The 26,255-nt window shown below is 36.8% G+C and overlaps 1 protein-coding gene and 1 non-coding gene across 2 annotated transcripts in view; one reads left to right on the forward strand and one right to left on the reverse strand.

The window, feature by feature from the left end:
* The window catches only part of LOC142344532 (replication protein A 70 kDa DNA-binding subunit-like), a 52,399-nt gene extending 26,707 nt beyond the window's left edge, over positions 1-25,692 (reverse strand). Inside the window, exons 1-6 of the mRNA XM_075396277.1 lie at positions 25,412-25,692; positions 18,930-19,334; positions 18,032-18,317; positions 17,646-17,830; positions 11,950-12,081; positions 6,531-6,705 (exon numbers count right to left, since the gene is read on the reverse strand). Coding sequence (XP_075252392.1) covers positions 6,531-6,705; positions 11,950-12,081; positions 17,646-17,830; positions 18,032-18,317; positions 18,930-19,334; positions 25,412-25,675 — 1,447 coding nt within the window. The 5' untranslated portion in view covers positions 25,676-25,692. The remainder of the gene's footprint in view (positions 1-6,530; positions 6,706-11,949; positions 12,082-17,645; positions 17,831-18,031; positions 18,318-18,929; positions 19,335-25,411) is intronic.
* Trnac-gca (transfer RNA cysteine (anticodon GCA)) lies at positions 9,412-9,483 on the forward strand. Its single transcript has one exon. It is a non-coding gene; the product is annotated as a tRNA-Cys (tRNA).
* Positions 25,693-26,255: the final 563 nt, after the last annotated feature.

Below are 26,255 nucleotides of genomic sequence, written 5' to 3' on the forward strand. Positions count from 1 at the left end.
AAGAAACAGAAAACATGAAGATCAATTTTTCTACAGAAACATCTTTAAAGAGCAAATTATTTTCGTTTCAATTCGCAGTTGGGAATACTCATGTCTCTTAATGAGAGGATACATGTCTCTTAATTAGAGGGGGCAAGTAGCAAAACCCATAAGCATTAGAGATGGCAACTACGATTTATAAGGACAAAGTGCCAATAGCCGGAATTTAAAATTGGACTTTATCCTGTTTCTATTTTTGATTTCGTTTTTCGATACTGACCATTGCTACTTAGAATCACTTGGAGCACAATGTGAAAAACTGAAAATAGCCTACAGAAGTCAAAGATTTCACAAGCAATTTGTTAACTAAGACATTTCATTTAAAAAAGCTGCTTCAAAAATCCGCACGTGAACAATAAAATTAGATCGTTTAAAGAAATTTTATTACAGCTCAATTCCTCGATCTCACAAAAACAGCTGTATGACTAAAAAAACACCGTTTTCGCTCAGCTCTGAAACAACTCCAAAATTGTTCAGGCATTACATTTCCTGCATCGAAATTTACTTTGATAGAATTGGTTCAAAACAGTTCTCTAATACTCCTCTTTGAGTCGTTATTCTTTATATATTAAAATTGCACCTAAAAACAAAAATCTCAACATCCAAAAACACAATATTTCATAGCAGTAAAAATGTAATCAACTGCTACCTAAAGCCTACAAATTAAAACATAAACCGACAAATGTCGGAAGAATTGCTCTTGAACGACAGGCGAGGCAATTTAATTCAGGGGCTGTAGCCTAGATCAAATTATGGGTGCAAAAATTTTTTCCCCCGCCGGGATTCGAACCACTGCCCTCCCGATCCACAGCCACAACTACTAACCACTGCGCTACAGATCACATAACTCACTACTTATTCTGCAACCGAATTTATATTAGCTTTACTTCAGAGCAATAGAGATCACTCAAAAATGAAGAACGAAAGCGTGAAAAAGTCACTTGAGAAGTCAAAGAATGTACTAGAAGAAAAGCGCAAAACTGTCAAGCGAAAAATTTGCATAAAAAAAGACACACACGTTTACAATAATTGCTATGAACTGCGTTCAAGAGCAATTAATAAATAAAGTAAATGACGTAACTCAGTTCCCAAAAATGGAATAACATAGCTGGACGATTGCCAGAAAGCAGGCGCAATAGGTTTGTAGATCTGCAGTCTCAAAAAGATAGTAAAAGAAACACAGACCACCAAAGAAACTCTTTCAATTAGAAGCTACGATCTGATTTTGAAATTTTGTGTACCTTGTTGCTGCTTCTATTAGCTACCCTTAAATACCCTTCAATTAGGATGGCACGTAATTATTTGAACTAATCTTTTTAAATTAAAGTGAAGAACATAGCTGGCAGATTGCCAGAAAATAGCCTCAATAGATTCGTAGATCGGCAGTCTAAAAAAAAACAGTAAAAAAGACAGACCAAAAAAAATTTTTTCTTTTCATTGAAGGCTGATCTGGTATATTTTGATTAAAAATCTGTATAAGTTATTGCTGCCTCTATTAGCTGATCTCAAATAACCTTCATTTAGAGTGACACACACCCATTTGACCTTATCTCTTTGAATTAAAGTAAATAAAAGTCAATTTCAAAGTGAGGAAGTCATTTTTGAGAGTGAGGTAAGTCAAGTGTGACCAAAAATTTAATCACGCGAATGAACAAAAAAACTCGCTCCACTAAGAGCGAAAAATGACGTCACGCATGCAATTCAGTTGAAATTGCATGAACGAATGAACAAAAAGTGGCTGTGACGTCATATGGTCGTAACAAAAATCATGACGACGAAATAAAAAAAAACCAAGAGGAGGCCAATAATAGCCCCAGCTGTCGCTGTGCGGCTATTAAAAAGAAATTCAGATTGAGGAAGTCATTTTTGAGAAAAAAGTTAATCACGTGTGACCAAAAACTTGATCACATGAATGAACAAGAAGCTCCACTAAGAGCGAAAAATGACGTCACGCACGCACTTCCGTTGAAATTGCACTACCGGAAGAACAAAAAGCAGATTTGAAGTGAATCTGATTTCATATGGTCGTAACAAAATTCTTAACGACACTAAAGAACCAAGAAAAAACCTATAATAGCCCAGCTATCGCGTTGCGGCTATTAAAACATAACCGACTGACGTCGGGCAAATTGCTCTTATAAGACCGGCGAGCGGTTGGCTTCGTCAGTAGCTAGGCACGTTTTAGTGAGGCTAGCTTAGCATAATTGAAGGGGCGTAAGTGAGCGCAGCTGGGGGGGTGGGGGGCTAGGGGTGTGCACCAGTGGGCTGTGGGGTGGCAACAGTGGGGGAGAGGGCAACAGTGGGGTGGGGAGTCAATCTCTAAGAACCGCCCTTCGCACCATAAACATAAGTCTCCAAAACATTTTGTGAATCGCTTAATTGAAGACTAGTGAGCTGAATGGCTCTGCGAGCACTTAAGGCCCGCAGGGCGCGACCTGTTTATCCTGTTTCTGAGAACGAAAAGTCACATGCTTCAGACGAAAAATTGGTAAAGCAAAAAATCGCATAAAAAGGCCGACAGGACTAATATAATTGCTACCAACTTCGTTTGAGAGCAATTAAATAAAACAATAACCAAAATACTGGGAAATTAGTCTAAAAACCAGCAAAAAATATCACAAAATTATCTTCAAGTTATCAAAAACCCCATGTTAATTACCCATAAACTTCATAATACTATCATACCAAGCCTTGAACTATCACTATGGCCAATTGATAACCGCTATATAAAACATAACTGACTTAACGTCGGAAGAATTGCTCTCGAACGACTAATGGGAGCTCTAATCAATTTCAGCCTGCTTCAGTCGGGGCGGTGGAGGGGAGCCTAAATGGGACTAAGAAGCTCAATAGTGATTTTAAATAACCACATTAGAGGTTAACATATTCCACTAGTGAAATTTAAAGTGAAAAATGGCACCAATTTCGGCGCACTTTTCAGTTGACTTCTAGTATTAAATTGCCGCCAGTTGAGTTCAACTGCTTGAAATTGTGATTGAGAGAGAAATTTAGATCACGCGAAACGCAAAAAGTCAAGGGCAAAAAGTCACTCGAAAAGTCAAAACCGTCCAGCGAAAATTTTGCATAAAAAAGACACACGTTTACAATGATTGCAATGAACTTCGTTTAAGAGCAAATAGACATAACCGACTAACGTCGGGCGAATTGCTCTCACACGACCGGCGAGCGGTTGGCCTCAGGGCACTACCTCTTTATCCCGTTTCTGAAGACGAAAGTCAAATGGGACAGACGAAAAATCGGCCAAGCGAAAAATTGCATAAAAGACAAACAGGGTTAATAAATTTGCTACAAATTGCTTTTGAGAGCAATTAACAATGGTTCCCTAAAAAGTGCCTGTTAGATCAGTTATGATAAAAAACTTTTCAACTATAACTCATTGATAATGAGGATCAGAGATGATGACATTACGCAAAGAAGATGCTGACATTAAGCAAGACATTAATATCTTAAGAACCAATTCATTGTCTCAAGAGACTATCCGGTATCCCTGTTTCAAGCCATAAAAAATTTCACAGGCTCATAAAAATCCATACACTTGGAACATACAAATTTTCCAAAAATCTGAAAAGTTTAAATTTTATCCAAAAACTAAAAAAAATTACTAAAACTGGAGTCATAAAAAATGTTGATCACCATCCCATTAACTCTAAAAACTATGCAGCAGCTTATTATCAAATGCAGCAGCTTATTTTCAAATGGAGAAGCTTACTATGCAGCAGCTTGGAGGAGGTTTGCGGGCCTCTGTTGCCGGAAAATAATCAAAAATATAAAAAAACGCAAATATTTTTAAAAATTGCTTATATTCGTGAGATTAAAATCTTGAAGAACATTCTATTACATCTATAAACTATGCAATAGTAAATTATCAAACCATAGAGGAAGTTCCGTGGCCCTTGAGGATAGAGAAACCTAAGAAATGACAAAAATTTTAAAAACTTAAAAAGAATTGCAAGTTTTATAAAAAAAATTGCTATAATTTGTGATATTAAAAAGATGAAAAATAATCCATGACCAACAAAATTTTCCAGTAACTTATTATCAAACCCTGACTGAGGCTTTCTGAATTGTGAGTATAAATGTCAAAAAATTGGAAAAAATGGCTAAAAATATCAAAATATGCTAAAATTCGAGATATTAAAATCTTCCAAGACATTACACATAATCTATAATTATTCAGTAACCTATTTTCAGATCCTAGAGGAAGTTCCTTGGCTCTCGGGGCTGAAGAAATCTAAAAAACTACAAAAAATTTCCACAAAAAACTTGAAAAAAAGCAAGTTTTATTAAAAAAATTTGCTAAAATTTGTGACATTGAAAAGTTGAAAAACTATTCCATGCCCATTAGAAATTTTTCAGTAACTTATTATCAAGCCCCTGAGTATTTTTTCTGTCCCCTGGAGCTGGAAAGACCTGAATAAGGAAAAATAAATGTCCAAAAGTTTGAAAAAATTGCACGTTTTGTCAAAAAATTGCTAAAATTAGTGAAGGTAAAATGTTGAAACCATTCCATTACCACCAGAAACAATGCAGTAAATTATTATCAAGCCCCAGAGGAGGTTCTTTGACACCTAGGGCTGATAAAAATCAAAAAATGTCGAAAATTTTCAAAAAGCTTGAAAAAAATTGCAAAAAAGTATAAATTTGCGTTTTTAGCAAGCGGTTGTTCGTCAGTAGCTAGCCACGGAGGGGGGGGGGGGGGGGGGGAGGTACTGGGGCAGATTGCGGGGGGGGGGCAACAGCACAGTGGGGGGTGGGGCAATAGGGGGGGTCAACAGTGGGGGTGTCTGCAACTTCTAAGAACCGCTATTCACACCATAAGTATAAGTCTCCAAAACAGTTTGAGCTGAAACAGAGCTGAAAGGCTCTAAGAGCACTTATTGCCCGCTGGGCGCAACCTGTTTATCCCGTTTTTGAGGACGAAAAGTCAAAAGCGTCAGACAAAAAATCGGTCAAGCGAAAAATCGCATAAAAAAAAGACCGACAGGACTAATATAATTTCTACAAACTTCGTTTGAAATTAATTAAACAGCTATATGAAAAAACCACTATTTTCACTCCACATTCGAACTTTGTGTGCGTTTGGGGGGGAGGGTCGAGCGTTGGTCGGTGGGGAAATCGAGCTCTGGGGGCTCAAGCGATGGGGGGTGTAGGGCTGAGAGAGGGGGTCCCAATCGCCAGCAGGAGGATGCCAGACGGGTGGAGTGTTGGTGGAGGGTTTATCAGAAAGGTGAGGGTAAAAATTTTAGATTAATAATCGCCCTCTACACCATGAAATTGCCTCCTCAAAACAGTTTCAGTGATTCGCATACTTCGACATCAGTAAGGCTCTGAGAGCTGCTGGGCCACTTAATGCCCCCTGGGCCTTACCTGTTTATCCCATTTTTCAGGACGAAAAGTCAAAATGTCAGACAAAAAATCGAAACACACAAAAAACGTGTGAGAGAGAGAGACCCAAACACATATACAATGGAGTTTGTAATCTTTCCTCTACTCAAAGTGTCAAAGTGTTTTTATTTGGTGTTTAAATTCTGCATATTCTGTTAGATTCTAAAAACAAACATTTGAGCTTTTAAAATGAATGCTATTGAGAATAATACTAATGCCATATAATCGCTTTAATGAAATTTGATAACCTACTGCATTATGACTTAATGACTGGGCTTTATATGTTATCCCGTTTCTTTTGATTTTGCTCTTTTGACTTTGACCATATTCACTACATTACGTAATCCAATGAGTGAAAGAAATTTAAATCCTTTCAGTTGAAACAGTGCGTAAGGTAAGTCAGAAGTCAAACGTGAAAATCGTGACCTATGTAAAACGAAAAATGTGATCAAGCGAAAAAGCAAAGCGAATTTAAAAAAGGAGAGCGCCTAAATAATTGCCGTTGAGAGGCTGACGGCGGCTATTAAACACATACACAATTGAGATCGTAATTTCTTTCTCTACTCAGCTGGCTATTATCTCGTTCTTCAGTGAATCACATAATTAGAGACTAGTAAGGCGAGAGGCTCTGAGAGTTGCTGGGTCATTTAATGCCCTTTGGGCTTCATCTATTATCTCGTTTTTGAGGACGAAAAGTCAAAATAACAGACGAAAAATCGGTCGAGCGAAAAATTGCATTGAAAAAGACCACGAGACTAATATAACAGTTACAAACTGTTGAAATCCCTCACCTGCAATAATCTGCCTTCTCAGCAGCTTCGGCGATTCATACACAAGCCATTCCTATACTGAGCCTATAAAAGCTAAAGCTGCGCCAGGACTTAATGTCCGCGGAAACCGGATTATTTGTACAAAAGCCGCGGACAAAATTTAGAAACGTCAGCATTGAGTTGAGAAATGAATACCCTTACAAAATTCAGTACTCTTCTGGACATCAGTTCGTGGCCATAACAGATGGACGAACCGAACCAATTTTTGTTGACCACTTGTTTTGTTCAATGGAAGGGGAAAATCAACTAACTAACCGGGGTATAGGACATTGTTGCCGTCCTTTTTGAAGAATACGAAGGTGGCCTTAGTCGAGTAGTAGTCTGCCTTGTCTCCACTCATGCCCAATCTGGCTTCCCTCGCATCCTCAATCGACATCAACTGAGCACTACCACCACCCATACCCCCTCCCATCTGAGATACGTTCTCCATCTAAAACAGGCAGAGCAATATTTGTCCATTTTGTGGATAATTTCTGTCTCCCCAGCATACTTGATACATAATTTAAGCTACATCATCATGATATTTTCCATAGTAACTAACTATAAATTATGGGCTCATAATTCATTCAAACGGCAAGTGGTGCTTGATTTTAAAAGCTGAAAAGTTTCTAAAGTCAGTTTGCTATACTAAACCATAATTGTCAATTTTTTGGACTCGATTTTATTTACTCGATAATTCTCTGGACCATTTCCGAATGGCCAATCTCAAAAATGACCTGTTTTAAAGTTATAAAATAGGAGTGAACTTCATGGCAGGGGCACTTTTTAATGAGACGTCTATGGCCAATCTTTTGCGTAGATAACTTTAAAATGCCATCAATGAAAAGCTGTGAAAAATGAACCGATCAGTGCAGTCATAAACATGTCTGTCTGTGTGACCCAAACACACACAACTGAGTTCATAACTTTTTCTCTACTCATCTGGCTATTATTGTGTTCTTTAAGACTCAAAGAGGTGTATTGGAGGAAAGCCTCGTCAATAATTTTGTTGGAAAAATTGAAACAAGAACATTTTCAATATTTTGGCTGCAGAAAAAAATTAAAGCACTGCAGAGATCGTGGATTTCTGTTTCATACCGTAGTCTACTGCTGCACACAAAAAAACAAGAGAACTGAACCTTAACGAGAGAACTGCTACCTTAATAGATTAAAATTAAAAACGTGGTCCACAGACTGCTGGATAATAATCGCGGTTGACCCTCTGACTTGGGAAAAACTACGAAAAACCGATGATACCAAATTTGAAAGTGTCAAAAAAGGTTCTAATTTGGTCCGTAGTTTCATCAGAATCGATAAGTAAGGCGGAAACAGGCTCTAAATTGGAGGACTATAAGCGTAATAATAGAAATTATTAGCAGTATACTCTGAAGGAACTTGGATAACTCAATGCAATCTCTTCGAACATTAGGTTTTACTACCAGTGCGTCATTAGTTTATCCCCTTTCTATTGATTTCATTTTCTGGCCCTGAACGTATTTGCGTAAATCTGCTGCATCAAATCTAAATTCTATTTAAAATTTAAACTTAAAAATATATCACCATTACTCTTCTAGTCGTAAAAAAGAACGCCCAAATAATAGCCGTTGAGGCTGATTACGTAAATTAATTATTAAACTAAAGTTGCTTTGGTAACATACTGAAGCTAAGTAGGTAATCAAATATGAATGCTAACATGATAGCGCGCTTTAAAACTTCGGCTATAAAAAAATGAACATCAAAATCGGTAATTGTTGCACCAGGATTCTAAAAATGTGCACTGCTATCTCCTAATTACAATCCTGTTAATTAATTCTCTTTTTTTAGAAATATTTACATTTGCACAGATAGCCAAAAACTTCTGAATTTTATAAACAAAGCCGGCAGGTTGCCGAAACAGCAGCGAAACAGACTTACGTGATGTAGAATATGGATAGCAACAGATACAATTGAACTGATGCAGTTGCGAAAAATATTATAGACTAAAACGTTTTCAAAACTAAAACTTACCAGGCAGATTGCCGGAAAATAGCCGCCGTTGATTTCCAAAACCAAAATTGGGATTGAAAGAACAGAAAAAAACTAGTGAAAAAAGTATTTTTGTACAAACAAATTTAAAGTGCGAACTATTTTGATGTCATTTTGGAGTTGAACGTACTCCTGTTTTGTAGTGCGACCACACTTGGGCTGGTATCAATACCAATAAGCATTAGAGATGGTAACTAAGAACAAAGTTCGAGTAACGGGCATCTAAAATTAGGCTCTATGGGTTTATCCCGTTTCTATTTCTGATTTCGTTTTTTGATACTGACTCTGTTCACTTTGAATTGCTTTGAAACAGTGGGGGGGGGGGACAGTGGCGGGGAGCCAATATCCCCGCCCTTCGCACAATAAGTTAAGTCTCCAAAACAGATTCTGTGAATCGCATACTTGAAGACTAGTGAGCTCAAAGGCTCTAAGAGCACTTAATACCCGCTGAGCGCTACCTGTTTATCCCGTTTTTGAGGACGAGTTCAGGTTAAAACTCACTTGCAATTAATTCAAGAAGTGAAGTCACGCACATAAAAGTAGCTAAAGAGCAGTGAAATAGCGACATGAAAAGATTTTAAAAAAACTGCTCTTTTCAAGTTTGCAGCGTTTAGAAAAATGTAAAACGAAAAAGAGCGTCAGACGACCAAACAAAAACCAAGATCAGCGCAATATAGCTATGCTAAGCTTCCAAGCTATAAATAATAAGCGGACTGTAAACGTGGGGGGGGGGATTGGGTGCGAATGTTAAAAGATCCCAGAATTATCTTGAGTTAATACTCCGCGAAAATGCTCATCATTTTTTGCTCACAAAATCGTAAATCTGACGGCTTTTTATACTCTATGTTTTGCTTCCATGTGTGAAAACCTAAAGTTCTTAATGCTATAGATGAAACACTATGATTACTTTACTTGGCAATTTAAGGCTTTTAGGGGCCACAGTAAAGCTTACGAGATAAAACTCAATTTAAACGGCTGAGATTTAACAGTCGAATTGTTTGCACTCGATCATTGAGATCAGTTCCTTATTCACAAAGACAGTGCTGTCTTTTCCACAATACGATGCTACGCTGATACTAAACAGAAGACAGCTTCAATTCTTTTCACTCTTCTCTATTAATCAGTGAATTAAGGGGATATAGCTCAGAGGTAGAGCATTCGACTGCAGATCGAGAGGTCCTCGGTTCGAACCCGGGTGTCCCCTCTTTTGTTCATATGTGTACCGTTGGATCTACTCTGTTTTGGATCCCATGTTTTTTAAGCCCCGGTTACAAATCATGGGCCTTTCCCATTATAGCCCCCCTCATGACCCATGAAATTATAGCCCCCTCCCCCATTATGGTATAATTACTATGATGGGGGGCTATAGGTTATCTGACCAGTAAGCTGCGGGGGGGGGGGGGGCTATAATGGGAAAGACCCCAAATTATATGTTGTTATATAGCACGCTACTATGTAAAAAATAGCACGTGCGCCTGGGGGCGTAAAAGCCCCCTCAGTCAGCTGGGATATAAGCCCCCTAAGCTGGGGGGGGAGCAAAACAGAATAGATCCGTACCCTCATACAGCATTAAAATGTCTGGCAACTTTAATTTACCCCGCCCCCCCCCCCCAAAAAAAAAAACTTTTCAGTTCGTTGGTTCCTGGGTTCCTGTTGAAGCGAAGTCAATAACAGCTGAATAAAATCTGACGGACCAGAACAGCAAACAGATCTCAAGCTCAACAATTCACGACCAACCAAAAAATTGTTTGTTGCAGAAAAACCATGGAAAAGTTCAGGAGAACAAAAAGAACATAATCAGCAGATTGCATAGTACAAGCAGCAAATTAGTCAGCTTAGACTTGTGACAACCATTGTTACCACATGTCTAAGCTGACTAATGATGTGGGTGTAGATTGATAGCGCAAGAGAAATTTTGTGAAAGAGACTAAATTTAATAGTTAAATGGTAAGCCTCGACACCCCCCCCCCCCCCTCAGTTTACCTGCACTCAAAACCAAAAACTCTATATTTGGGAAAATAATCAAATTTTCTCATAAAAAATCTATCGGCAATATTTGGCTTAAGGGAAAAGTCCAATCGGCATAAATTTGCTGAACTAAAAAAAAAACTTTTCTCAAGTAGGTTTGCAACATTTCTGCATACACAAACAAAGAGCACCATAGAAACAACGGATCTTTTCCGTTTGTGCCCCGTTTAGTGGGTGCATATTATTTGCACCCCCAGAAGCACGTGTCAATTTTACATTATGATTTATTATGCAATGGCACGTGCTCTGTAACGGGGAGCATAACGTACCGGGAGGGGGGCACAAACGGAAAAGATCCGAAACAACATAAGTAACAGGTCATCAATAGGTCCTCATGGCCCCAGTCAACCGATGCTTAGCATCAAAAAGCATAAAAAACATACCCGACAGATTGCCAAAATATAGTCGCCGTTGATTCCCGTAACCAAGATTGGGATTGAAAGAAGAGAAAAAACTAATGAAAAAAATGAATTTTGTACAAACAATTCTAAAGTACGAACTATTGTGATGTCATTTTGGAGCTGAACATACTCTTGTTTCGTAGTGAGATGACACAGGGGTTATTACCAATATCAATAAGCATTAGAGAAGGTAACTACGAACAAAGTTCGAGTAACGGGCATCTAAAATTGGGCTTAATGGGTTTATCCGGTTTCTTTTTCTGTTTCTGATTTTGTTTTTTGATACTGACTCGGTTCATTTTGAATTTTCTTTGCTGAGCAACTGTTGTCTAAAAACACTTTCAGAATGAGAAAAGAGTGAAAACTAACCCAGAGAAGTCAAAAAGATTACACGCAAAATGTTGAACAAGCTGTGAAATAAGGCAAAGCGAAAAAAATTTAAGACGACGAAGTAAAAAAACATAGCAGGACCAGTGCTGACGTACAACTCAAAGAATTTTCATTGACTAAGCGAAATATAGACCTAAAACGGACTATGAGTGAATTGGGAAAACCATTTCTAAAAAAATCAGATCAAAAAAATTAAAAAAAAACAGAAAATCAACGTCAAAATACCTTGCACGTCAAACGTCAAAATACCTCAAAACAACTTGCGAGGAATGGAAATTTGTTTGAAACAAAAAACTAGGCCTAGAATGAACTATGAATGAAATGGGAAAACCATCGTATCCAAAAAATCGAAAACAGTAAAAGTCAAAGTGAAATTGCCGCATGTGAACTAAAAACCACTAGCGAGAAAGCGAATTTTTGTTCAAACACCATTTTCTCACTCTACTTTAATTAGAGCGAAAAAATTCAAGCCGCAAAACCACTCGCTTTTTCGCTCCACGTCATCTTTCGGCGTGACCAAATCAACACTCCAATTTGAATTCAAAAATCATGAAAGACAGCGCCCCAACACAATTCAAATTCTTTGAATTGTAAAAAATAGGAGCGCTATAATAGCCGGGTGAGAAGCTGAAGCGGCTATTAAACAAAACAAATTCATGAGTGAAATAAGAAAATGGGATCTATTCTGTTTTAGCGCCATTGTGTTTTTTATGCCCCCTTGCAAATTATGCGTCGTCAAATAGCACGCTACTATGAAATAACACGTTACTATTAGCAGGATCGCCTGGGGCGCAAAAGTTATACGCCTACTAACAAGGAAGGGGGGATGCAGATGATCCGGATAATTTTACCTTGATATTTCCACCTGATTCCTGGTACCATCCAGCCAACTGGTGAGCTTCGGGGATGTCTGGGTTCAACTGGAAACTGCTCGATCCTCCCATTGACAACGAACGCCCACCGAAGTCTTTTACGACTGCACTCTAAACAATAGAAATTATCATTAAATGTTTCACAAAAAATACGAATTGTTGCAAATCCATTATTCTCTCTCTCTACTATTTCTCATTACAGCTCACAAAAGCCTAGTTTTAAGCTTTCATTCAATTTAAAGAGCGATTAGAATATGAAGAATTTTATGCCATTGTTAACTCAAATTATGATTTCTAATATTTCGGAGAAGTTTGAGAAGAATACTGTTTTCACAAACTCTTGAGCACATATTTTTGTGAGCTGTAATGGTCCAAAAAGTTCCATATGACAGCGTGAGGGAAAAGCATTAACTATAGAGGTTCAAGTTTTTCAATTGAGAGAATGGCGCTATCTTCCCCTTGTTTTCAGAAAAGGTAGCTGTATCAGTCATCTTACTCTGCTGAAATCAGGGAGAACTTCCTGCATTAATTAAAAGCAGCGGAGTGGATAACAATTTTGAAGCGAGATAGTCACGTAACCCTAAATTTAGATACATAGCTGCCGGTTTAGATTTAATAAAGAGTGCCGAAGTCACTTTATTGAGTTAAGTTAGTATGAGTGCTCTGAAACTTATCACGATTGATCTAAAAACATATACAGAATGTTGTAACAACTGACGTCACACGCACATTCCACGATTGACAGGCGCCGGTGCAATTTGATTCACGGGCCGTAGCCTAGATAAATTTTTCTTCATGGGGCGAAAACATCAGCCGAAGATGGGATTCGCACCCCGACTTCCTGAATCCGATTACTTCACCTCGACGGAGGTATTAACCACTCGGCTATGAGGGCCTTGTAATTTACTCTCTAACAATGTTTTTTTAACAAATTTTATTTCGGAGTGAGATCAATTAAGACCACTCAGAAATCAAGAAGTGCGTGAGAAAGTCACTTGAGAAATCAAATATTAATCTAGAAGAAAAGCGCAAAACGGTCAAGCAAAAAAAACTTGAATAAAAAGACGTTTACAATAATTGCTTCTCATTCGAGAGTAATAAAAAAAGACAGCACTCCAATACAATTCAAATTATCTGAACTGTTAAAAAAGGAGACCGCCTAAAAAAATAGCCGCTGAGAGGCTGTCGGCGGTTATTAACAAGAAAACAGCATGAAAAAGCTCAGCAGTGAAAAAATTTACTAGCTCAGCAAAAAATTTTTTACACCTACATTTTAAGCTGTCTAAAAAAGGTATAAATAAAAAACCATTCTTTCTTTCTGTTCGAAATTGATTCGAGTAGTGAAAACAGGAAAACTATAACCGCTCTTCGAGTCGTTAGAAAGATATCGCTCCAACACAATCTAAATCCTTTTGTACTGTAAAACATGGCCGGCAGATTGCCGGAAAAAGCCGCGATAGACGCTCGTGGCTTTCCCATGAATTAAAACAACTGAAGAAATAAGATCGACCACCAATTCTTTAATAGACCACTCGACTTTTTGGGTTTTATTCGGACTGTCATTTTTACGAGACAAATAGCTTTTTCAAAATTAAGATTCGAAATCAAAAACTGAAGACGCTAATACTCAAGAATTAGGGCATATAAGTTTGGCACCACTTATATATACACTACTAATCTTTAACTAGTAAAAGTTCATAAAAAATAAAGTTAATTAAGTGAGTTGAGAAGTCAGAGTGAGGTAAAGTCACAAAATTGACCTAAAAGCCGAAAAAATGAGGTCACGCACACCAATTTTAACTGCAAAGCACGAGAAGTCTTTGAAATTGAAAACATCAATGGTCGCAAGAATCATCGATGCAGACAGCGAATTTTTCTTTAAAAAAAAGCAGGACAAGTCCTGAAATACAATCCAAAGAATTGAATCTGAGAGCTCTTGTACCTAACCAGCATATCAATTGAACAATCCCAGTCAAAACAACAATATCAAAAATTGAGAAACTAAAATAATCAAACAAACTAAATAAAGAAACAATCTCTGCTAAAACTCTTGAAGCTTTTACCCTGAAGCGCAAATCAGATACAATTCAATATACTCATTAAATCACGCATGAGCCTGGAGAAATGACATGCGTCAGAAAATTGGGAAGTGCCAAATCTAAGGAAAGTTTCTACATTTCACAAAAAATGTTTAGATCATCCCTTTGTCTCTGGAGTTCTGTCATGTCCCATCTGCAGGACTTGTTTCGTTGGCCAGTAAAGATCGATGACAAAAGTAAAACTCAGATGACAAGAGAATTCAAAAAATTTAACAATAGCAAATTTTAACAAAATTTTGCTAATATTCGTGATGATAATATCTTCAGAACCATTTCATTGTCTCCAGAGACTATCTAGTATTCCCATTTCAAGCCTTAAATACATTCATTCGCTCAAAAAGCACGATAAAGTCGGAAAATAGGTTTCAGAAAAGTTTAAAATTGAATTTATCAATAATTACTAGAACTCGTGTTATTTAAATATCGATAACAAATCCATTACCGCTAGCTAATATGCAGTAACCTATTATCAAGCCCTAGAGGAGGTTCGTGGACCCATGGTTCCGGAAAAACTTGCAGCTGAAAAATTTTCAAAAAAGCTTGCAAAAAATGCTAGTTATATTTTAAAACCTGCTAAAAATCGTGAGATTAAAAATTGAAAACTCTTTCATTTTCACTAGAAAATAAGCAGTAGCAGATTATTAAACCCTAGAGGAGGTTCCTTGGGCCTTGAGGCATTAGAAGCCTAAAAAATGACAACTTTTCAAAGAGCAAAATTTATCAAAAAAAAAATTGCTAAAATTTGGAATATGACAATGTTAAAACCAATCCATGACCACTTAACATTTTTCAGTAACCCCTTTTAAAATCCTATAGGGGGCTTCTTGTCACCTGGGTCTGGAACAACTTAAAGACAAAAAAAATTAAAAAGTTAATAATTACAAGTTTTTATGAAAAAAACTGCTGAAATTTCTGATATTGAAACGTTGAACACTAATCCATTACGAATACAATTTTTTCAGTAACGTATTATCAAGCTCTACGGGAGCTTTCCGGGCCCCGCGGTTGGAAAAAAACTTTAATGACAAATGATAAAATTAAAAATTTCGAAGTTTTTTTTTAAAAAATTCGTGTTTCTTCGTCCTTTTATAAAAAAAATTCTGCTAAAATTCGTGTTGAAATGCTGAAAACCATGCCATTACATCTAGAAACTATGCAGTAAACTATTATCAAACCCTAGAGGAGGTTACCTGGCACCTAGGGCTGAAAAAACAAGGACAATTTTTTTAAAAGATAAAATTTTTTTATATATAAAATTGCGTGTTTGTTTTTAGTACCGAAACATATAGCTCCTAAAATGGTCAATAAAAGTAAATATGTCTTGCAAAAAACCTTTAGCAATTTTTACAAACCTCAATTTTGCAACAAAAAACTAGAAAAATGTCGAAGAACAGCAAAAAAAATTTCAGCATTTTGGATTCGAAAACTCCTAAAAATGACAATTAAAACTTGAATTACGGCCTTCCCAGTAGCTTCACTGCTCTTGGCCCTTGAAGGAACACTAAACGCTGCTACCGGCTGCTAATGAAACTTGATGCCCGCTGAGCTTTATCTGTTTATCCCGTCTTGAAAGATCAATGTCATCAAAATTGTGTGAAAACATTAAAAAAAAAACACAACAGGACAAGTCCTGAAAAACAATCCAAAGAAATGAAAGAAAATTTTAGAAGTACTCTACCCAACCAGCAGATAAATTGAATAATGCGCGCCAAACAAACAAAATCATCAAAAAGTTAAGTTAAAACAATCAAACAAACTAAACAAAAATATACTCATGGCTGAAAATCGTGAAGCTTTTACCACTAAGGCAAAATTTAATCCCCTTAAATATACCTATTTCAAAAATATGTTCCAAACAATTTTTGGACCTTAAATCGGTCCAGGATTATATCTGCAAGACCTGAAAAAAATTCACTGGCCCTTGAAGATCGATTAACTCAGAAGAAAATCAACTGCAAATGTTAATGAAATGTTGCTGAAAATGTTGCTGAAAATATCTTTCAAATCATTTCTGTATCGCTAGAGGCAAACCAGTAACCCAATTGCAAGCCTTAAGAAAATCAATGGCTCCAAGATCGACATGAAATAATCTTTAGAAAAGCAAAATTAAAAAAATCGAAATTCCTTCTATTGAAATGTTGAAAACCATTTCATTCCCCACTAACAACTATTAAATAACAAAGTATCAAACCCTGGAGGAAATTACCTGGCTACTGAGGCAAGAAAAACCGAATAAAAGACAAATGTTTTTAAAAAACTTGAAAAAAATTGCAAATTTCATATCAAAAAATTTATTAAATCCGAAATGTTAAAATCTTGAAAACAATTCCATTGACACTAATAACCATGCAGTAAATTTTCTGGCACTTTAGAATGCAAAAATATCAAAAACTGACAAAATTTGGAAAACTAAAAAAATCGCAGATTTATTCAATTTATCAAAATGCTAAAATTTGAGACATTAAAACGTTGAAAACCATTCCATTGTTACTAGAAACTATGAAACTATGCAGTGCTCTATTATCAACAAACCTTAAAGGAGATTCCCTGGCTCCTGAGGCTGGAAAAACTCAGAAAACGACAAAAATTTTCAAAAGACTTGAAAAAATTGCAAATTTCAAAAAAATTCCCAAAACCCGAAATGTTAATTTGTTGAAAACAATTCCATTCACACTCACAACCATGCAGTAACTTTTTGTCAGACCATGGAATAGGTTTTCTGGCACTTGAGAAAGGACAAATATCAGAAAAACACAAAACTTTGAAAACCATTCCATTGTTACTAGAAATTATGCAGTGCCCTATTACCAAACCTAAGGAGATGCCCTAGCCCCTGAGGCTGGTAAAACTAAAAAACAGAAAAAACTTACAAAAACTTGAAAAAAAAATTGCAAAAATTAGTATCATTTTGCCTGTTTGTATTTAAAGGACCAAAACATATAGCTCAAAAAATGACCATAACAAGTAATTTTGTCTCGCAACAGACCTTCATCAACTTTTAAAAACTTCAACCTCAGGCAAAGTAAAAAATGCAATAAAAACACAAAAAACATGAAAAATTGCACCATTTTGAGCCCGAAAACTCCTAAAACTGACCTTTTAACCTTACCATCCCAGCAGCTGCACCACTCTAAGCTTTTGAAGGACTACTAAAGCCCACTTTGGGAGTCTAATGAAACTTAATGCCCGCTGGGTTTTACCTGTTTATCCCGTTTTGAAAGATCAAAGTTATTGAAAAATATGTGAACAGATCTTAAAAAAACACAGCGCCCAATACAATTCAAATTCTTTGAATTGTAAAAAAAAACAGCAACACAATCCAATTATTGGATTGTAAAAACACGATGTCCCCAATAATAGTCGCTTTCGTTACGCGGCTATTAAAAAAATTCGAGCATAATAGCCAGCCTCCCTATCACTTCGGGGTAATTAAAAAACTGTTTGTCCAAATTAAATCAGAATTCTACCTCCAGCTAGTTTATAGGAACATCTGGTTTATTAAATCTGACACTGCTGAGTCACAATCTAGAACGTGCTTGTGAGTACTTAATAATACAGTAATCCACAATCACTGACCTTGATGGCGATGACAGGCGTGGGGTTGTCCTCAGTGACCTGGAACTTCTCTGCATCCCCACCCCACAGAGTGACTCTGACTGCCTTCTGAGTCTGATCAACGACTGTCATCTCCCTCTTCGTAAAGCTCTTCTGGGTCTGACGAGACACCACCTCGGTACAGTCGTCGAAACATTGAACAACCGCTGAAATTAGAAACATCATTTCAGTGCACGGTAAAGGACGCCTACCCCCAGCCTCCCTCCCCCTCCCGTACAGCAATCTAAAGGGAGCATAAAGGGATCTCTAAACAGCTTTGAATAGTTTGAGGGCAATTGAACGTAAACTAAGTGTGTAGAAAGCATTTTGAGAGATCATTCAACGCAATAGCTCGACCACATACATACCAATAACATCCACGATGCTGTTTGGCTGGTTCTCAAATAGCTTGTCAATGGTCTTGAAGTCGTAGCTCATCTTGGGCGCCTCTCCGTCATCGGTCACCGGCTCGATCATAGTCCCATTAGTCATGGTCAGCTCGTACTCATGTCCCGTATGATTGTAGGTCTTGTTCGCCCCCTTCACTGAACATCCCGTTATCAAATAAACCTTCTCTACTTCGATGGAATCGTAGAACTTGTCTACTTGTTCATTGAATGCTGTGATTCTGATCGTACCCGAACTGTCTGCAACCTAGAAAGCGCGTTTGCATCAAAGCCCAGAGCGTGATTAATAACCGGACTTCCAAAGTTTTGAATTTATTCCCCCCCCCCTCAGCGTGTCCCCCAATTTGCCAGGATTGCTCTACAGCATCTTACTATGCGAGAAATAGCCCATGCTTTTGGGAGACGCACTAACGGGGGATAGAGAATGAATCTTTTTATTTTCTTCTGAAACTACAGGATCACAAATAACTAATAAGTATACTATAGAGCCCTGACGCATAGTTATTAATGTAATGAAATGAAGCCCGTAGACTGAGGGTGATTACGGCACGTAGCCCGTTGACCCTACTCAATCATCGAGTGCTGAAAGTAGCATAATCAGCTTAATTTGAAACCCCGCGTGGAATTGGTATGCATTAGTATAAAAATATCACAAGCATAGCTGCATTGAAATGAGATTTCGTCAGCGGTCCCCTGAAAATGGTTACGTGATTCTGGAAAAGTCACTTCGAGATTTTGGCTAAAACATTGAACAACTACGCGCTCGTCGATTAATGCCGGAAATTCTTAGCAACTTGATCAGAGTCACATAACCTCTAATTTTCATTCACTTCCGCTTGCTTTAAGCATTGGTACTTGCCTCGAAATTGAAAAGTTTTCCCGGTCCCTTTGCGTTGTTGTAATTGCGAAGAGTTCCTTTGTTCATGCATCGTGCCTTGATGACCCATTTATTTTGATACGGATTAATACCCATGATAGGATGCGTACTTCCGCTAGCTGGTCGAGGGGAGTTGAGCTGAAGTGCGCCCGTCCGATTTGCGAGCGGGGTCGTAGGGTTCGCAGAGAAAACCCTGCCACCAGTTTGCTGGGGAGAGGCGGTTGTAATTGCTTGGCTGTTTTTAGTTGCAATTGCTGATGAGTTGTTATTGCGCGTCGTGTTATCTTCAGGAGCCTTGGTCCAGGTCACTGGCTTTCCAATCCGTTCGCAATCGTGACCCTCTTTCACGACCTCCGCGTCCATGAAAACGACAATTTTTCTGTCGCCCTGAGCAAACAAAACTGTCACAGATTATAAACAGTAGTTTTTGAAGCCCCGTGGTCAATTCCGTAAATAAGTATGCACGAACAAGTGAAGCAGGAAAACAGTTTCCATTGCAGCATTTTTGGATAATGTTTGCTTTGTATTTTTGTCAATAACAGCAAAACCTTGCCATTAAGTCTTGCGTGTATGATGCTGCCCGGCAATAAATGTTTTACTTAACGGTCTTGCTCAAAATTACATCAAGGGATTTAATATTTTTGGAATTTGCCTACTTTAATAAAAACAACCGCATCGGTATATTAACATTCTTACGATGTTGCGTTTTTAACACGTTAACTATACAAGATGTCGTTCATTAGCGGTTTCCCAAAAGGAAACCGCCGAAACAATAAATTCTGACAAAATATCCCATATTATAGATAGAACCAACTAAGGAAAATTGTCGATGAAATTGCCAACTCAATCAATCAATCAAATCATTTACATTGAGAGGTCCTGGAGCAAAGCTAAATGGCGTTAATACACTCGTTAAAAAAGTAGACGTTCAGATTTCAAAAATCACACAATTAGCTGATTGCTTTTGAAGACGGGTTTAGTTACCCATTTCTGTTTTCGTTATTTTTATGAGTTCATTCAAAATCGATATAATTTCAATCACTATAAATTCTAGAGAAAAGACAAGCAGTTAATGAGAAAATCCAGATAGAAGTTTGCCAGTTTTCCGGAAGCCGCAGTAAGCTCAATCACACCTGAAATATTTTAAATTTGATAATCCAGCTAATCAGCTCACGATGTATATATTTACTTCAAGTATACGGAAAACTGGCAAACATCTGTCTGTATTTCGCCCTTAATTGCTTTCTTCATTTTCAAGAAATCAGAGCAATTGAAAGTCTACCAATTTTCGGTGGACTCACAATGAAGGAAAACCAGAATTTTAACTGAAAACGTTGTCAAAAGCAAACACTTTATACAAAAAAAATTTACGGTCGGGTACTATTTCTTCGTTTCATTGTTTCAGATTAAAAACATAACCGACTGAAGTTGATTAGATTGCTCTCAAACAATAGATGAGGTCCATTGTGCCTTTTCTTTTTGAAATGATGGTATTAGAGCTGATTATAGATCACTGCTAACATTCAAAATGATACCAATTTTAAATTCCAGCGAAACACGTGAGCGGCTTAAATCCTTAAGTAGATCTTTTTAGATCGCGCAAAAATCAAGAAACCAAGTCGAGAATTCAAGCGTCTCGAAAAATAATATTAACGAAAAAATAAACATTACTAGCAATTACTTCACGACTTTACATAGCAAATAATATTGCGTATGGTAAACTTATAATGAAATAGAGAATGCAATCAAAAATTCCCTGATTTTTGACAATCAATTCCGTTTTGGTTACTTTCACATGCTTTCTGAAACTATCAATCATTATTGATACATTTTCCAAGAAAACCGGGAAATAAATATGCAAGTCTGTTTCTAGTTCACAAAGTACGATGTTAGCACTCTTTAAGTTTACCTCCAAAACAAATTGTTCGAAAACATTTGGAACCAATAAATTTTGGCACTAAAGTGTCTAATTTAATACAATTTTCAACAATTTTACTGATCTATATGAATAACGTTACATAATTATTGAAGTGTTTTTGTCCGAATTAACAATGCAAGCTTTCCATATCGTTCCAGATTTCACCCTGTTTTAAACAACTGTCTGAGAAAGAGTTGTATGCATTGGAAGTTAATTGTAAAAAACTGACAACAGATGTTCCAATTATAACGCAAAAGCGTTTTTGAAACAAAAATTGAGAATAAAAAGTTTGATTTTTCTGCGAAAATATATAAAGATGAGGGTATTGTCGTGCAATCCTACTCAATTTTCAGGCTTGAGGGTCTTCTAAGGTTTTAAAATAAGGTATTATTTGATTTTTTTTAAGGAAAAAGACAGCCAAGTTAATGAGAATAAACATAACCGACTAACGTCGGCCGAATTGCTCTCAAACGACCGGCGAGCGGTTGGCTTCTTCAGTAGCCAGCCAAGGTTTAGTGAGACTGGCTTTGGCTGGATTCGACTCTGCAACTTTTAGTTTTCTAGCCTTGTTAGTAAATAAATCAAATAAAAACTGATATTTCAAAAATATTTACAAAATATTGCAGAATTTTAAAAGCCTCCAGATTTCGCAGTAAAAAAGTTCAAAACTATTCTTTTGCTTCTGGAGTTATGTCAAGTAACCCATCTGCAAGACTTGAACAGCTTCCTTGGCCAGTAATGATCGTTAAACTCAGAAAAGGACAAAAATACTCAAAATTTTCGATGAAAATAGCGAATTTTTAAAAAAAATTGCGAAAATTCAAGATAATAAAATCTTCAAAACCATTTCATTGTCTCAAGAGACCGTCCAGTATCCCTATTTCAAGCTTTAAATAGTTCCACTGGCTCATAATGATCCAAAAACTTCAACATGATAATTTTCCGAGAAGTTGAAATAAAATTTTAGCAAAAAATTGCTAAAGCTGGAGTCATGAAAACATTGATAAACAATCCATTAACTCTAGAAAACATGCAACAGCTTAATATCAAACCTTGGAGGAGGTCCCAAGGACCCGGGTGCCGGAAAAAAAAGATAGAAAAGTTAAGAAATATTCAAAAAACTTGAAACAATTGCAAATATTTTTAAAAATTGCTGATAAAATCTTGAAAAGTATCTCATTGCATTTAGAAGCTATGCAGTAACCTATAATCAGAACCTAGAGGAGGTTCCTTGGCACTTCAGGCTGGAAAAATCCAAAAAATTTTCAAAAAACTTGAAAAAACGCAAGTTTTATAAAAAAAATCTCTAAAATTTTTCATATTAAAAAATTGAAAGCTTTTCCATGGCAAATAAAAATTTTTCAGTAACTTATTATCAAACCCCTAAGGAAGTTTTTTGGCCCCTCCGCCTGGATGAAAAAAATGGAAAAAATTTGCACGTTTTTTCAAGAAAAATACACAAAATTCGTGATGTTAAAATGTTGAGACCATTCCACTACCACTAAAAACTATTCAGTAACCTATTATAAAAACTTAGAGGAGTATCCTTGACACCTAGGGCTGAAGGAACTCAAAAATGAAAAATTTTCAAAAAGCTTAAAAAAATTGAAAATTAGTATAAAGTTGCGTGTTTGTAGCGATCGGCTGTTCGTCAGTGGGGGAGGGCAACAGTGGGGTGGGGGCAACAGCGCGGTGGGGGGTGCTGCAATAGTGGGGGCGGGGGTCAACAGTGGGGGTGCTCTTCAACCTCTAAGAACCGCCCTTCACACCATAAGTATAAGTCTCCAAAACAGTTTGAGCTGAGACAGAGTTGAAATGCTCTAAGAGCACTTAATGCCCGCTGGGCGCCACCCGTTTTTGAGGACGAAAAGTCAAAAGCGTCAGACGAAAAATCGGTAAAGCGAAAAATCGCATAAAAAAAGACCGACAGTGCTAATATAATTGCTACAAACTTCGTTTGAGAGCAATTAATCAACATCCGACTTCGACTTACTCTTTTGGTCATCATTTTTTTCGCTGGATCATAAAACATAGCTGTGGAAATTAATAATACATATATGCAATAATACAATAATATATGCAATAATACAATAATATATGTTTCATAATACGCTCTGTCAGCTTGAGCAACTACCCTGATAATATTAAAAGTAGTTAAAAAATGCTTAATCCCGTTTTCTGCCCTTCACCCTCTAAATCAAAATTCTGAGAAAAAATAACGTGTTCTCCGGAATCCCGAAAAAGCAGGAGTTAATTAATTCTGGGTGCCACTAAACCAACTTTCAAACTCCACTGATCCAAATCTATTATGATTCCCTGATCCTTTCCATTTGTGCCCCACAGTACGTTATGCTCCCCCAAGTTACAGAGCACGCGCCATTACCTAGTAAATCATCATCAAAAATATGGGATGTGCGTCAAGGGATGCAAATAATATGCACCCACTAAGCTGTGGGGGAGGCACAAACGGAAAAGATCCCAACTCCCACTAATATCTTTTGATTTGTTTCAGGAGCGCTCAGTGCTCAAATCCAAAATCAATTGCTTTCTCATCATGTTTGATGAGTATTTTTAGATCTTTTCCGTTTGTGTCCCCCACCTGTTTCATGGGTGCATAATATTTGCACACTCAAGAGGACGTGCCACATTTTACAATAATTTACTAAGTAATGATACATGCTGTGTCAAAATGTGTTCAAAACGGATGCTTCAAATTTTAGTATTTTTGCTATTAGGGTCCCGATTACTTCCTTTTAATGTTGTTTCCAGGTTTGACTTTTCGGAATTTTAATTTTATGAGAAGCGTTATAAGTTAAATCTAATGTAGAATTCCATCCCTTTTGAAAAAAAATGGGACAATTATTTCAAATTTTTCAAATTACTTTGCTTTTCTCAGTTGGTTTTAATGCAACCTTACACAAACGCAGGTTTAAAGCTAACAATGTTGCTCCCTCTAAGGGGATCTTCTCCGTTTGTGCCCCCAGTACGTTATGCACCCCCCAGTTACAGAGCACGTACCATTATATAGTATGTCGTTATTTATAAATAGGGCACGTGCGTCTGGGGGTGCAAATAAAATGCACCAACCTGGGGGCACAAACGGAAAAGATCCCTCTAAGGTTCACTTTAATGCATTTTTCCGGTTAGGAGTTCAAAATAGTCTAAAACTAAGGAGTAAGTACAAAGGAGCTCTTTTTCAGAACTATTTTTCGTGTAGTTTCGCCCGCTTTATATACCCCGGTTGGCACCATAATTCAACAAATTATGAAAGTACAACTTCATATTATGGCGTCTACGAAGGGTTGTAGGCATAGAACTCTTTCAGAAAAAGGAGTTCTATGAAACTGAATTTTCATGAAATTTTTGAAAACTTAATGGGAAGGAGAAAAAACTGTTTCAAAAAACTTAAAAAAAAACTGAAAAAGAATTTGAAATATTAAGTTTTAAAAGCAAACACAGAATTTTAAAAAAATTTGAACAAATTAAATATTTTTAAAACTTATTGCATCCCCTAAAATATTTAATGAAACGTTATCTCTCAGGAGGTGGGAGTTCATATACCAAATTAGAAAAAAACGTTGTTGTCATAGAACTTCATAGAGCAGTTTTGGTTAATTTTTGAAAACAGTAAATTCTTCCGTTGAAAGGCCATTTTTCATTTCCCTTGATTATTTCGTCAAGAATCCGATAGCTTTTGAAAAATATCTTTTTAGCTGATATCAATGAAATGTTTAACCTCATCAAGACATGAAAATCAGTATCTCACTGTTTTGCTTTTCGAAATCACTCCATATCATATTACGAATTTTCGGTACCATCTAAAACCTTTTTATAGTCATAGAAATTTCATTTATGGCAATAAAATGGTCCATAATATGAAAGTTCTGTGATTAAAAATTTTTGTCAACCCGGGTAGTTCTTCAGCTTTTTTCTCACTAATTTTGCAAGGTATTAATGGAAGCCTGGGAACATAAAAAATTTTTTATATTTTTTCTACCCAAATAGGCGCAAAGCTACTCAGTGATTTTTTATTCAGAAATTCCACCCAAGTCTGAGGGATAAAAAATGCAGTCAGTTGTTAACACTAAAATTGGTTGGTTTATTAAGTATTCAGTCAAAGCGTCAGAATTATCTGAGATCTTGAAAGATCACTCTCAAGATTACAATTAGGATTTGTATTTTTTCTTCTGGAGTTTAGAGAGGTGTCGGACCTTTATTTGCAAACTCCCATTACCCAGCCTACATATTTTTTTATCGATTCAGGAAGCATTCAAACTTTTCTTTTACAATAGGACGATCAATCAGCTCATGTACTAGGACTAAAACGAACTAGGACTATGCACAGATTTGTATCAGACGTCTTGTTTAACTGTAGATATAGAAGACTTGGGTCTCCCCCATATTAGCCTCCCTCGAAATTATAGCCCCCCTTATGGTATAAATACGGTAATAGGAAATATGACACAGGCTATAATGGAACAGATTCGATGTCTTAACGGTATATTTTCTGCACTCTTAGCTCAACGGATGAATCATTAAGACTTACAGCGACAGTATTAATATTGTACTTCGAGGACTTGAAAACTACATTTGGTTGTTGCAACTCCACGATTGGATTAAGAGAGGGAGCCAGCATGGCCGAATTCAACGAATGTACTCCATCTGACACTAACACACGAAAACGTTCACTGCCACCAGTTAGCATCTTTTTCGAATTGAGAATTTGAAGTACAACTGGGCAGGATCCATTTCTAAACTTGACTCCATTTCCAAAGTTATCAATTGCACCCGCGGAAAGTTGAACTGACATTTATTTTCTATAAAACCAGAATACATTAATATGATGTAACATCCCATTGTGATGTAACATCCCGTTTTCCTCTACGCAGTAAATCTACGCTCATTAAATATGTTGTTAACCATGGTGTTCTCTTTAATATGGTAACCATGGTATCCCCCAGGGCACAGTTTCAAGACCATCGATATTTATCATATACGTTATGACATTTCAGAAAAAGGTGATTTCGATATTGTTCAATTTGCTGTCAAAACTTGATGCTAGAAACAGCATTTCAAAAATTGAAAATGTTTGAAGGAAAACAGATACCTAATTGAATGGAAACCAAATCACATAAAATGCAAAAAAACGATGCCCTTATGTTTTTGTAATGGAAACAAAAAGGGACAAGCAAATTGGAAACCTACATAAAATTAGAGATATAGATTCATGCTTGAAATTCGAAAATCAGTTGAACGTTGTCTTGCAAATTGGCAATTACCATTGGCCCGAATGAACATCGTCAGTGGCAGTAGGTTTAAGTGAAGAAGCTAAACCTGCTGCCACTGGAGATGTTCATGTAATTGAATGATAACCTACTGCTCAGAAAACT

The sequence above is a fragment of the Convolutriloba macropyga genome, chromosome 8 (genome assembly GCF_964194025.1).
Source record: "Convolutriloba macropyga chromosome 8, txConMacr16.3, whole genome shotgun sequence".
Classification (NCBI taxonomy): domain Eukaryota; kingdom Metazoa; phylum Xenacoelomorpha; order Acoela; family Convolutidae; genus Convolutriloba; species Convolutriloba macropyga.